Source organism: Lepidochelys kempii, chromosome 6 (assembly GCF_965140285.1).
Source record: "Lepidochelys kempii isolate rLepKem1 chromosome 6, rLepKem1.hap1, whole genome shotgun sequence".
In the NCBI taxonomy this organism is placed as follows: domain Eukaryota; kingdom Metazoa; phylum Chordata; order Testudines; family Cheloniidae; genus Lepidochelys; species Lepidochelys kempii.
Window position 1 is genome coordinate 102123699 of NC_136385.1, and position 15490 is coordinate 102139188.

The window sequence follows — 15490 nt, forward strand, 5'->3', positions numbered from 1 at the left end:
GCGCCTTTTAATTTCAATGGGAGTCATAGGTGCTCGCCAATTTATTTATTTATTTTCTGCAATTCTCTGAATTCCTTCTAATTTGTCTTCTACATATTCCTGCTACTGACATACTCAGAATTAAACACGGTACTCAGAACACCATCTCTCCGGGGTCACAGGGAGGGGGATCGTCTCCATGCTTTACACAATACAATTCCTCAACTTATGAAACTGAAAACTGCACTGGCCACTTTATTTATTTATTGTTTACCCTGCAAATTTACCTCTCATTTGTAGTCAATCTTTGGTATCTTTTGACAGTAAGAGTTCCCTCAGTTTTCATTCTTTTCCCACATATGTAGCATGGCTAATTACATCCTAAACTTTTCAAATTTATTTCTATAAAAATCTTCATTTCTTGATGATCAATTTAAATTTAAAAACAAAACAAAACACTTACCTTTGCCCAGGGACAGTTCTGAAGGGCTTTATAAAACAGTCCTTTGCTCCTTTCTTTATCTCCTACAGAAAACTGTGAGGGGAAAAAATATCCATATTTCAAATAAAATGGGGCTGCTGAAGTGATATTTTATGTCGTCTTAGAAGCAGAGAAACAACCATGCAAAAGTTCAGACAGAGGTTCCCTGGTGAGGAGTCCTTTATGAACAGACTGTATAACAGGCATACATGTAATATGGTATATTATATTAATGGACTATGATATGAGCAATGCCTTTATGAGGTAGGAGTTGGCCTTTCATAACTCACAAGTGGCGGAGTGAAACAGAAACATCAAAGAATGACTAAGAACCTGTTTGACTTTTCACTTGCAAGACAGCACTTCTCTAATACTGCAGTCAAAGGTTAGCATTAAGCAAGAACACAACTCATGGCATGGAAGCATGGGGCTCCAAGGCAAGTACATTAGCAACTGAGCTATACTATCTTTTCCTGCTAATCTCTAAATAATGTGTCATCCTAACTTTTCTCTCTCCTTAAAAAACTAGAATATCTAATTGTTCCATTTCCAGATTTTCCTCAATTCCAAATTTGCTAAGAAGTGCCCTCCATTTGTCCATACAATGTTAGTATACTGCTATTTGTAAGCAAGTAATAATATTTAAATGCACAACAATATTTGCATTTTATAAAGGGGTTAGATAATTCTATCACGTGCCTACAAAAGCGACAGTCCACAAAAACTGTGTGCGGGAATGATAGTGCACATAGTTTCACACATACAGCAGGAGAAAGGGTTGCGGTCTTCTTGAAAATGTAGATCCTTTTGTTTGCAAAAATTAACTTTGCATCTGTGATAAATTTGGCAGGTCTAGCTATACAATTTATAAATTCTGTGTGAGATTATGAACAGTCTATCTTTAGCAGACTGCAAACTCCATTTTGAATATCTGGGGGTAGCTGTCTCCTCTGCTGTACTTTTGCCTCCATAATGGACAAAAATCCCACAGGGGAGCGATACAGGGTTGACAAAGGTTCATTAACTCAGGATGGTCCTCTATGCAAATATAAATATAATTGAAAACAGATAGGCTCCCACCCAGAAGTGGTTTGTCAGAGGAGGGCACCTGGCAACAAAGTCACCTAATAAGGGTTTAAGGTCACCTGACAGAGACTAGACAGTGATTAAAGGACAGGAGTTGAGTGATTTGAGATCTTTAGTCACTTACAATAGGTATGGATACTTGGTGAAAGTGTCAACAAAAAAACCTTGCTGGAACTATGGAGAGCAAACTGGCCCAGTTTTATCATACATCATCTTTACTGAAGAATCTTATATGGTATTTACAAGAGCCATGTATAAAGCTTTCACCACATCAATTCCAACAGGTTGTTATAATGTCTACATTCTCTATCTAGATAAGGAGCATGCAGAATTCCTCAATCAGTATGAAGAAAGTCATGATCCAGACATCACCACACACCTTGAGACAGCTTGAATATTTCTAGAAGAGCAAGATGAGAGCAGGTTAATATGGAACTAAACACCTCAAAATCCAGCCACAAAGCCAGGGCATTAATCAGAAAACTTGGTGCTGCTCAGCAGCCTCCAGCATAGTGCCAACACCCAGTCTATCCAAACAGCATTGCTACCCACCTGATAAATGTTGCAAAGGCAGATAAGGACAAAAAGTTTGAAGGAGAGATGAAGAAATAATGACGGCACTAGAAACAGTGCATATCTAAAAGTGAAGACTTCAGCCTTTTGCCACAGATGAAACAGAAAGGGCGATCAAAACACTGAAAACAGATGATGCTAAGGGCTTGGTAATAGCTCAGCTGAATTCCTGAAGAGCCTGGGAAAAACTAGCAAACACTGAGTAGCCATTTTGCTATCCAGAGTCATGTAGAATTCGATGTAAGAGTCATCTAGAAGAATAAAAAGCCTAAGATCTGGCACAGGACAAAAGATAATAAATAGTCTTGCCAAAACCTGAGAAAGACAATCGAGTTGCAGCATATTACCACAACCCCATCTCTTTGTTACGATGTGTGTACAAATTACTTGAAAGGCTTATCCTTCAGAGAATTGCTCCCACCCCTTGTCCTGAGCGTAGATGAAACAGGTTTCACACCAAACCACAGTATCTGTGGTTAAGTGCTGGCACTCACTGCCTACATCACGAATGGCTTCCAGACCAGGTAGAGGACAGGTCCTAGACTTTGCTGCTGCATATAACACGATCTGGCATACAGGCTTAAGGTGCAAAGTGTCATTGGTCATACCGTGATGGGCTGTCACAGGTGTGGAACTGCTGCTGAGAGGCCACCAGTTCCAAGTTTCACATGGACAAAAAAACAGCTCCTGGAGGTCCCAAAACAATGGTATACCTCAGGAATCTACCACTGGTTTCAGAGTAACAGCCATGTTAGTCTGTATTCGCAAAAAGAAAAGGAGTACTTGTGGCACCTTAGAGACTAACCAATTTATTTGAGCATAAGCTTTCGTGAGCTACAGCTCACTTCATCGGATAACTATCCAATGCCACGCACAGATGAACTATTAGAGAAACTGGGACGGGCCCAGTTCATCTCTACCTTGGACTTAACCATGGGTACTGGCAGGTACTGCTAGATGAATCTGCCAAGGAAAGGTCAGCCTTCACCACACATCTCGGGCTGTATGAATTTAATGTACTCCCTTTCGGGCTGCGAAATGCACCCGCCACCTTCCAAAGACTTGTAGATGGTCTCCTAGCGGGATTAGGAGAATATGCAGTCACCTACCTTGACGATGTGGCCATATTTTTGGATTCCTGGGCAGACCACCTGGAACATCTACAAAAAGTCCTTGAGCGCATAAGGGAGGCAGGACTAACTGTTAAGGCTAAGAAGTGTCAAATAGGCCTAAACAGATACTTTTCATCCTCTTCACAAATGACCTTCCCTACACCACAGCCAGGCCTTTTATCTATGCAGACATCATCTGTCTGGCAGTGCAGGACCAGGATTTCAGTCACCTAGACAAAGTCTTCAATGCAGATATGAGAAAGTTGGCCCACTACTGTAAAAAATAGAGACTAAGTGTCAAAGACCGTTTCCGGCTGTTTGATCTAAACCACACATAAGGCCAACAAACAGCTCAACATCTTCCTGAATGGACTCAGACTGAACAACAACATAATGCCTGTGTATCTAGGTGATACACTGGGCCACACCTGGACATGCAAGGAATACCTTATCAAGACCCCACTGCAAATAAAGACAAGAAATGTCCTGATCAGCCAGCTATCCATTTCAAACTAGGGAACCAATGCGAGGTCACTAAAAAGTTCCAGGCTTTCCTCATGCTATTCTGTAGCAGAATATTGCTCCCCAGTGTGGCTTAGCCCCTCTCACATAGGACTAGTGGACATGCACCTGAATGAAATTATGTATATAATAACTGGTACCATGAGACCAACCAGCCTGGCCTGGTTGCTGGTCCTGTCCTATATTGCCTTCTGCTATCAGTTGACAAGTCACCTTACAGAATCTGGGTCTAACACTAATTACAGAGGTCTCTAATCCACCAATCTACCATTTTAGCTCAAGGCACCCAATTTGCACAATTCCTTTTAAGGAACCTCAATGTCACCTGCAGGCAGCATACTAGGAGGCAAGAACAAGCTTTCAACATAGCCTATCTCATGACAGATCCAACAGTCCAGTTCCCTAGTTTTGACTTTCCACACCATCTGTGAGCAAAGCTCAATTGCTTCAGATGTAGAGTGATAAGATATACTTCTAGTGACCATAAGTAGGGCTTTCATGACTCCCCCCATTGGCGCCGTGGCCAAGAAGATATAGATCATATACTTGCAGGCTGCATCTGTCAGCAAGAGCTGCCTGGTTTCCTCATGGACTTGCACAATGCCCTTCCCTCAGTTATTAAATGGTTAAGACACTTAGACTGGAACATCTATGTAAATGAATGACTGGAACATCTTTGTAAATGCAATCGTAACCAGCACAAGATATGAGAAGCTGCTGCAGGAACCTGATGAGGTAGGGCAAGCCCTGCCTATCTGAACACAGATGGGTCCCCAAGAACTCCCAAAGGAAGGCTGAACTAAAGTGAGCATATGTTCAGGTTGTTTGTTGTTTTCTATATGATCTGTACTCTGTGTATTTCTTGTGCTTTAGCAAGGAGTGCTTTAGAATTCTGTGTAGGGTCTGTGTATTTAACAGTTAAACCTACCACGGGGCCCCTTGAAGAAGTAAACCAGAAGGCTCACACTTCTGTGTGGCATTCTGGGAGAGGGTAGGTTCAAACTACAAGGGGAGATAGAGAGTTAAGCACCGGTTCCAATGATGAGGCAGTGGGCTGTGTGATCTCAGTGGGGATGACAGAAGATCTGCACCCTGAGAGCATGCTCAGAAGCTGTAAGACTGTCCCTGTTCACTATGCCTGGGCTCTGTTCAGACTTAAAACGAACAGGATCTAGCAGCTGAATCCCCTCACAGCAGTCTGATGAGTGGCCAAGAGGGGGCTGCTCATCAGAACCTGTGATGGTATCTAGCTAAAGGAAGGTAAATCCTCTTCCTAGAAATGCCAGCTTGGATATCTGATGGGGCAAGTACAGAACACAACAGCAGCATAGAGCTTTAAAACAGAAGAATAAAAGGCTTCAGCTTTGAGTGCATTAGTTGGCTAGTCTCCTTATTCGGTCATCATGTATATGTAAAGATTTTAATAATTTCTTGTGAAGGGAATATTTTGAATTGGCCAGGTTTGAAAATAACTTTACATAGAGGGAAATCTGTGGCAAATCTAGATCTAAACAATGCCTTCCTACACCAATAATTTACAAAAGTTCCTTGGGGTCTTCAAGGAGCAGGAGATTCTTCAACTGTAAGTGATTTAACATTTTCACTTGGTCTCACTACATTAACGATGCTATTAAGATCAACAGGTTTTGTGCTGAAGTGCAGGAGTTCTGTTTCACATAGATGAAATATTTGTAGATACTGATTGGGCTCTTTTGGATCACTAAACCTTTTATACTGTGAGGTGAGATTTATGAATGCTAGATAGCAACACACTTCATTTACTTGTCACAACTGAGAACTAAAATTTACATCTCCTGTTGTTCAGCAAACAACTTGCAATATCATTCTGCCTCTAATTCTTTCTTAAAGAATAAATGGGATTTTAGGGGAAGGAGAATACTGATTCAAAATCCAACTGAATTACTGATTCTGTTAAAGATGGAGAAATACCTTGTCGAAAATACTTAAGACTGAATGAACTAAACACATCACAAGATCTGACAAGATCTACAGGACTTTCTGGTGACAATGGACAGACATAACATTTACTTTTAAGTGGTAATATCTGCAGAGCTGAACATTACTAAATAATTGGTTTTACCCCTCAAGAAGCTTTTTGGTGCCATCGATGTTAGGTGAAGAATTATTATTGAGTCTTATTCTCATCTGACACCAATAACTCTTCCACAAATGAAAATGTAAAGATCACATTTTATCATAGTTAGCATTTTTATCATTCAGACACACGTGGTCCAAATGTGAAATCAATTTTTGTTTAGCGTTGGGGATGTGATACTGGCAGACCGGGCCTCACTGAACACTGACAAATACATAGCTGGAAACCAGTCCAGCTTACCTATGGGTTAAGTTCAGAATAAAAAAGCCCCCCTTTATCTTCCTTTTCTGAAAAGCTTGAACCAAAAAGTTGGGGAATGGAACATTTAGAGCAGTGGTTCTCAAACTTTAGCAACCTGAGGACCCCCATTTTGACTTTAAATTTTTCACGGACTCCCCAAAGGCCCCACCCCTGCCCAACCTCTTCCTGCCCCCTCCTATGAGCGTGCCCCGGCCCCACTGCTCCCCCTCCCTTCCAGTGCCTCCTGCACACCACTGAACAGCTGTTCTCCGGCGTGGAGGCACTGGGAGGGAGGGGGAGGAATTGATCAGTGTGGCCGGCAGCCCCAGACATGACTTGTGGACCCCCTGGAATACCCTTGTGGTCCCGCAGGGGTCCGCGGACCCCAGTTTGAGAAACCCTGACTTAGGGAAGTGATACAAGAGGGGTTCAGAGATCAGATCACTTTCAAAATAAAAAACGGGATTAAACTTTTTATAAACAAGTGCCCGCCCACTATGGCCATCTCAGCAGACATTTCCATTTTGACTTTACCAACAAAAACAAACTCTACTGGAGACATAACCATAATTATCGCATATAGCTAGTAAAGCAGCTACAGCTTAATCTTCAAGACCTTAAAGATCCTTATCTGCTGTCAACTGAGTTGACTTCTATAATTTTCCTGTTTGTTCTTCCCCTTTCCTTAACTTCTGTCCACCTACCTTTAAACTGCAAGCTCCCCATAACAGGGACAGTCCATTCCTGAATGTCTGAAAAATTCCTACCACATTGTGGCCACTGTCATAAGCAAACAATAATAATACTTAGTATCTCTTACTTGCTAAAACTATGTTGCAAGGACATTACAACTCTTCACTAAACCAAGACAGTTTAAATCAGCAGTTCTCAAACTAGGGGGCTGCAAACAGGTTTCAGGGGGTTTGCTGAGCCCCACTGCCCCACAGGGGCCAGAGACCCAAGCCCTGCTGCCTGGAGCTGAAGCCCGGATCCCCACTTTCCCACTGCCTGGGGCTGAAATTGAAGAACACTGAAGCTGCAGAAAACAACTGTTTTTCTGCATATAAAAGCCTGAGCAACTGAGCTTTGCAGGGCCCTGGGCAATTGCCATGCTTGCTACGGGCCCCAGCTTTTATATGCAGAAAAACAATTGTGACACAGGTGGGCAGTGGAGTTTTTATAGCATGTTGGGGGGAGCCTCAGTAAGAAAAAGGTTGAGAATCCCTGGACTAAATGACTGAACAGCATTTCCTCAAATAGTCCCTTCTGTAGGAACTGATATGACTAACATGTCCACCAAACTTCAAGATGATAAATGTAAGCATCTTTCAACCCACCCATACCATATAGTGCCCACTGTTAATCAGAAATTCCAAATATGGTAAGTATAATAAAACTGAGCCCAAACACTATTCTAATCTCACCAGAAAATTCAAATACATTCTCCACAACAACGGACAATGGGTACCGTTTTCACTCTGAATTGCGTGTTCAAATAAAGTTTTGATCCGATTTTTTAATCCAGTTTCAGGAATTGTTGAATATATTTCTCCAACATCTACTCTGAAACAGAAAAGAAAACAATATATACATGAGGTAAACAACTGTGTACTTATACAAGAAGGCAAGAGTAATTTCACTGCTTCCATTCCACAGAAAATGTATTAGGAACTTCATGCTACTTTCTCTGTTAACATTATCTGCTATCAGACTAAACTGATTTGGAATATATGCTGGTCCAACTGGCATCTTAATATATAAATCAATAAAAAGACCCAATGAGGTATTTATTTTTCTTTGTGGAGAGGACGTCTGGCATATCAAAGTAATTATCACTCTAAACTCAGAGTTGAGAAAAATTATCATTTTTTCTAGGTTATAATATCCTAATTCAGTGTAACCTGAGGGCACCTACGGATTCTAGTCTTCACCCAGCATGACATATCACTATTCTTCAGACATTTTAGCCTATACGTTAGAAGTAAATAAAACAAGGCTTTTAGCATCAACAATAGTAACACGTTTAAAAAAATCAACATATGCTCTCAAGATTAGACAATTTAAATATGTTGCGTAATGTGTTCTGCACATTCTGTTCTGCATTCAGAAACATACTGAAGAATGAATAACAATCGTTTAAGTAACTAATAAAAATAGCGTAATTAACACAGAATGCTGAAAACAACACAAAAACATCAGTGATCAGAGATGAAATATTTTTGACACCATTTAAGAAGCAACACTGTAGTCAGCCTCAATCACCTGTAGGTGCAAGTTCCCATAACGAATCACAATGGAGTCTGGGGGGTGAATTAAAAGGCCAAAACAAAAACTTAATTAAGAATAGGTTTGCATTCAACTAACAAGGCTGGGGGGGGGGTGCATTTAGCACATAAACAAACTATACTAGCATACAAAAAAAAAAAAAAGTTAGTGACCTTCCATTTTGCTAGCTCCTTCTCCGTTCTCTAGAAATTTCCCAAAATACATCTTTAGCAAACCTGAAAGAGCAAGTAGAGTTTGTAGAGGCTAAAAAGAATCTTGAAAAAGACTAGAGATTCTATTTACTGAATTCCTCTTATTCCTCATTAGTGGGGGCATTCAACATATTTTATGCATAATTAATTAATCATTTGTATCTTCGTCCTGTAATAGTCAACTGGAATTTATACAAATGGATAATACAATCTGCACAAAGGTGTCTGGGTTAAAGACGACTTCATTCAGGAAAGAATGAAATACTGCAGGGAAAGTAATCTGACCGAAGGCAAAAGGCAAACACCGACAGCACTGAGCTGCAATCATCCATTTTTTAAAAGCTCATAATATTCTGATCTCTTCTCCATTACAGCACCAGGTCTCCTTGATCTCCCTCTGCGTGGCAGTGATTCAGATTAAATCACTTAATGTGTTCAGATGATGTAAAATGAGCATTGTGGGCTTTTCATTTATTAAAACAGTCCAACTAGCACACTAGGCAATTCTTTGCTCACTATCAAAGACCTGAGAATTGCCCCTGTCCTCTGAAGGAAGAAGGCATGGGCTATTCTCAAATTTCCACCAAAGATTAATCTGATATTTATGATAGTCAACTGGTGATTTAAAGAGACTTCTTGTTACAACAGTCAAAATACAGTGTCCAGACTGCAACCAACAGCAAGTTCTAAATTGCAACATGCTGTCTTCCTTTACATTTTATCACAAAGTATTATAATTTATGACTTCATTATACTGACAGCTCAAGAACAAGACTGTCACTTGTGTGGTTTGAGAAAATGTTTGAGGGCAGTGTGATCCAACAGAAAGACTATGGGACAAGAGTCAGGAGATTTACATTCTAGTCATGATTCTGCCACTGATTCACTGAGAGATCTTGAACAAATACCCTCTCCAAACCTCAGTTTCCTCATCTGTAAAGATAATGACAGTACCCACCCTCCTTGGTAAAGTGATTTGATAGCTACTGATGAAGAGTGAAGCGGACAGTATTATTTTTGTCTCGAGTTCTATTACCTCTGAACATTCTCGACAAGCTTCTTTCTCATCTCCTCTGCTTGGATTGCAAACAGCCACGGCTCTAGGGACTTAGCAGACCTTGTGACACTATCAAAAAATCTTCGTGCTTTGCTAGCATTGTGAGACTTGCTTTGGATCTGGATATATGACCTCCAAAGAGACTGGTTGCTAGGATACAGCTTCAAAGCTTCCGTTAGTGCCTCTCGCAGTGGATTTAAAGGGTAAATGCTAACTTTCATATGGTACCTGAGTAAATTTGTGTGCATGAGTGTGACTGCTTCAAGAGCAGTGGGGAAATTATGAATGCCAAGATTTTCTCCAATACCTTCAAACTTCCGTGAAGCAGAACCTTTAAGCTTTTCAGAAATATGTCTACATATTAATACAGCAGCATCAATCCCAACAGTCAAATACTGGAAAAGTGCATAACAACCAACTAAACTAACCAGTTGGTTAGAACTGCTGACCTGATCCCAATTAGAGACTGGACTTTCATTTAAATAATCTTGCAACGCATGCTCATATGCCTTCCGAGCTTTCAAGATATTCACAGATAACACGTGCCCAGGATAAGGTACATATGGCCCACTTTCAGCCAGTTTGGTCAATATATGTACAGCACGTGACATAACAGTTTCCTCCAGACTCTCTAGTAGCTCCACTTCCAGTGAAGCATAAAGCAGGCTCAGATTACAGAGTTGGGTATTTCTCATTCCTTCAGTTCCTGCCAAGCAAAGAGCTGTATCAAATACTTTTCTAGCATCTTCTGTGTTGCCAAGTAACCATTCCAAGTAGGCATACAGTTTCCAGAGGGAAAGGTTGTTTCGGTTTTCAGATGCCTTAAGGAGATTCTTGGCTAGTTTTTTGCTTTTCTTTCCCTGTGACTTCAGTTTCTTCTTGTTTTTTGCTTGGAGACATTGACCAACCTGCATGGAAAATTGACAGAACAAAATTTGGAGGAAAAAAAAACAACAAGAAAAAACAACAACCCATAGTTATATTTGGGTTCATTATTCTATTTCTGTATTCTTTAGCATCACTAGCCCATTAAAGATTACTGAGTCAACAGCATTTCCCATAGGCACAACCACTGGGAGGATGGGAGGGAAAAATGCCGTCATCACCTTAGCTTTGCTCTTATGCAAAAAAATTAATCTGTTTCCCTCCCCATCCTGGGCCACCAGCCAGCTGATGTCATATGTCACTTATACTGCAGGGAGTGGTTGTAAGGAACAGAGAATCAGCAAAGAGAAACTGAGGCCTTCTCCACACCAGGATTTTTAGCCACCAGTGCAGCTACACTGCTGCAAGCCTCTATTGTAGACTCAGAGTGTGACTGTAAACCCATTACTTACCAATGTGCTTTACTATGGTTCAAAACTGTGATAAGACATACCAATGCGTCATACCTACAGCTAGGGATCTTCACTGGTGAAGCTATACCAAAGGCTAAAAACCCCTTTGTAGGCCTAAAAAGACTGAATCCTTTGCCAAGTGTCAGATCTGTTTGCTGCAGGTGAATACCACTCCCTATCAAGCTGCCTTCACATGCATTCCACACATATTAGTGTTTCATGACAGGCAATTTGGGGAGACTTTGCAAAGTGATGAAGATGTTATTACAATTTAAAGCAAAGAAACTCTTACTTTCCTCTGCCCCACTATTCTTTGTCAACCTCCCAAAAATATACTCAATTTATATAGGTTCATCATTCTTATTGACACATTTTTTACTCTTATTATAAGTTTAAAGGGGGTTGTAAAATTATTACAAGGAGCTCTTGCCTCTCTAATTGTGCATTTTGTATAACCACCACTTATGGACTCTCTCTAGCATACACAAAGTATTACACAACAATAGACAATGTAACATGTATCTAAGAATGTAGAAAAATTATACTATTTTTCAAAGAATAACATGTTATTGTGTAATTATAGACAACTGTGATACATATGCATAAGTGAATGGAGTTAAAGCTGAGTACACCACCTTAACTATAGCTTTTCCTGACATTTGAGTGCTCAACCTTCATTTTATCTTAATGTTGCTTATTTTAATGGTATAAAAATGTACACAATAAAACTATAAGCCACATTGAGAGACAGTGCACAAATATTTAATTACCTTTGAGATTTCATATTGTAGCCAACAGACAGAAAGGTTTGACTTTTCCTTTCCTGAAAATAACGGCAATATTAAATGAAAGACATTCTGTATGAACTCCTCTCCTTCCTTACTGTGTCCTATGTGCTGTCTCCCTCTGGTCATTGTGTCCATATGGCCAATACTATTGACTCCAGAAAGCAGCGAGTCAAAAGAAGTCAGCGGCCTTTCAGACTGCCCATTGTCAAAGATGTTGTTCTCATCCATTGCGATATAGAGATTTGAAGGAAAGAGACTACACCCACATGGAACTCCCAAGAATTGCAGAAATGAGTACAGCAGCTGAAACTGAAGATCTGGACTAGAAAGTCTGATTAAAGATGGCCCAAGATCATCAAACAATACCTAGAAAAAGGAATAAAACAGTTAATTTAATTATAATTCAACCAAATAAGTCTATAATTTATCAAGCATCTTTCTGAGTTAAATGAAGATTTTCAAAAATGAATATGAAATGGTGATGGAACTTGATTCAAATTAAGAAAAACAAGGCAAATTAGATGAGTAATAGCCCCCTTCCAGAGAGGGCTGCAGACCCAATCTACAGATAACAGACTTCTACAGTTCTGGATTAGTGAAAAGAGTGCAGGGGAGGTGGGGGAACAGAGAGCACAAATAGCTCGAGCTCCTTCCCTCTCCTGGTACAACTCCAAAGACAGCCACAATGCTGCAGGCAGCTCTTTGAGAACAGGGCTGACTAACAAAGATAGCAGCTCTACACTCCTCAATATATGCACACAAGGGGACTGGGGACATGGAGTGCTGCTAGTACCGGAGGCAAGTGCTGAGGGACATGACTGCAGCAGCCTATAAAGAAAAATGTATGGTATTATGATTGCTGCTAGTGAGCAAACTCCTTCCAGCACTCATGGAGCTATTATGCCTTCTTCTTCCCTAGGCAGGCAAAGAGTCCCCCAGCCACTATTGCTTAGTGCTTTGTCTCTGCATACCTGCACACCAAGGAGCAGAAGAATGGTATTAACAAGGCAATGGCCAAGTTCACTGTCTATTTAGAACCCTTTGGGCAACAGTAACATTGCCAAAATCACATCAGTTTCATGCTGCTTGAAAAAGCAATGAATGACAAAGAGGCAGGCACTCAGCTATTCACAAGGAATGAGAACACAACTGGAAGAATGGTAAAGAGGCTGTGGGAGAGGCAGAGTAATGGACACCCTCTCCACTTCTTACAGCAGTTAGGGAGGTCTGGAAAGGAGAAAAGAGACAGAAAGATTACTTACCTGTACAGTAACTGGAGTTCTTCAAGGTGTTTCATCCCTATGGGTGCTCCATGTGAGGATTTGCATATGCCCATGCACTCTTGATCAGAGATTTTTATCATTAGTCCATGGGTCCACACTTGCACCCTACACATTCTCATGCTCTTATATAAGGGTACAAGGAGGGGTGGACCCCCACACCACTCCAGTTCCTTTGCAACCACAAAGTCCAAAGCAGAGGGGAAGGAGAGTGGGTAGTGGAGCACCCATATGGACAAAACATCTCAAAGCACTCCACTTACTGTACAAGATAAGTAATCTCTCCTTCATATTTTTGTCCCGATGGGTGTTCCATGTCAGAAGATTCCAGAGCAGTACCCCAATTAAGGAGGAGGGTGCTGAGGAGACAAATTCACTACAGATCATTGATGAGTTTGTTCTAAGGCTTCATCAGTTCTAGAAGCACATGCAATAACATACTGCTACAATATAGCATGTGCACCGAAGACCAGGTGGCAGCCTTGTAAATATGCGAGATGGATATGTTCTTCAGTAACGCCACTGAGGTAGACTGAGCCCTGATGGAATGGGTAATCACCCTTGGTGGAGGATGCACCCCAAAGGCTTTGGAACGGGTCAAAATATATCTCAAAAACCCATTCGAACAGACTGAGTGGAAATTGGATACTCTTTCATTCTTTCTCCATGGGAAATAAAGGGTCTGAAGGAAGCCCTGAAGGGCTTAGTCCTATCAAGGTAAAAAGCAAGGGCTCTCCTTACATCAAGTGTGCAGAGACTAACTTCCTCTCTCAAGAAGTGAGGCTTGAAGAAACCACCAGCAGACATTCTGATTAATGTGAAATTCTGATGAAACTTTAGGTAGGAAGCAAGGATGGGTATGTAAAGTCCCTTTACTGTGACAGAACACTGCACAATGGCTCAGCCATAAGATCTCCTAGTTCTCCTACTCCTCTGGCCAGGATAATGGCTATTAAGAATGTGGTCTTAAAGTATATATGAAATGGGAACAGCTCCCCATAGGTTCAAATGGGGATTTTCTCAGGACATTGAGGACTAAATTGAAATCCCATGGTGGAGTAGGTTCTTAGACAGGAGGAAAAAGGTTAAACAGACCCTTAATTAATCATGCAGTCATTGGGTGAGCAAACACTGAAATCCCTCGGGGTGGGGGGGTAACAGGCTCTACAGGTGAACATTAATTGAGCTCAGTGATAAACCTATGGTTTTACATTTAGCAGGTAATACAGAACGTGCATGAGGAGCAACTTGCGAGAAGATATGGACAGTTGGGAACAGTTGGGAACACCACCCTTGGAAATGTTTCCACTTCTGCAGGTAACTTATCCTTGTGGTGGGTTGTCTACTGTTCAGCAATATGGTTTGAACTTCTGGAGGGCAATCCTGTTCTATGCCAGATAGCCATTGAGGAGCCAGTCCTTGAGTTAAAGTGATGAGAGATTGGGGTGGGTCATGGTGCCAGATTCCTGGGTCAGAATATTCACTGTCAGAGGAAGGCTAAGAGGCAGTCGCAGGTAATAGGTGCACCAGATCTGGGAGCCAGACCTGTCTTGGCCATGATAGCGCTGTAAGGATGGTCACAAATCTCTCTTTTTTCAATTTATTCAGGAGCTTGAGAAGCAGTGGCATGGGAGGAAGGATTAAGCATTTAGCAGAATGTAAGGCCAAGGGGTAAGGAAGGTGCCTCTCAGTGAGTTGGAAGCACCGGTATTTTGTGTTGAATGGTGTTGTGAAGAAATCGATCTCTGGGAAGCCGTAGATGCGACAAATATGCTGAAATACTGCATCGCTCAACTCCCATGCAAGGTCTTGACAGAAATGCCTGCTCATGGAGTCCACTGTGGTGTTCTGTGGCTCTGGCAGATAAACTGCCGAGATCTCTATGTGTCAGGATATGCACCAACTCCATAATTTTATGGATTCTAACTATGAGGACTGGGATCTTGCTTCTCCTTGACAATCATTATACTGTAGACCCACTGTCCAGCATTACTCTGACCAAGTGGCCTCTGATGCTGGATAGGCAGCAATGGCATGGATACTAGACTGCTCTGAGATGGAGAATGTTAATATGGAGACACATCTGCTGGAGAGTTCATCTGCCTTGGGCTGTGAAGTCCCAGAAATGGATGCCCCAGCTGATCAGGGAAGCATCCGTGGTGGTGATCTTTGTGGAGGCTGGATAAGAGAATGCAACTCCCACACAGACCTTCTGAGGATCATTCCAGCAGTTGAAGGAGTCAAGAACACTCTGAGGTATTGACACCTGCTTGGACAGATTATGCTTATTAGGGGTGTAGACAGCCCTGAGGCAGGCTTGAGGACATCAGAAACGTTATGAATGTACAGGCTGACATGTGGCCTAGGAGTAGAAAACAAGCCCTTGCTGTTGTTTGTGGGCTCTGCTATAGTGTGGGAATGAAATCATAGAGAACCTGTATG

The 15490-nt window shown here is 41.4% G+C and overlaps 1 protein-coding gene across 8 annotated transcripts in view; it reads right to left on the reverse strand.

The window, feature by feature from the left end:
* Positions 1–15490, reverse strand: part of NRDE2 (NRDE-2, necessary for RNA interference, domain containing) — a 71215-nt gene that overhangs the window by 3597 nt on the left and 52128 nt on the right. For 2 of the 8 annotated variants that reach the window (XM_073349412.1, XM_073349411.1), the window contains exons 10-13: positions 11751–12134; positions 9623–10551; positions 7534–7672; positions 443–514 (exon numbers count right to left, since the gene is read on the reverse strand). In XM_073349412.1, the coding sequence (XP_073205513.1) occupies positions 443–514; positions 7534–7672; positions 9623–10551; positions 11751–12134 (1524 nt within the window). The other 6 variants (XR_012159525.1, XR_012159526.1, XM_073349414.1 and 3 more) reach the window with 6 other exon arrangements.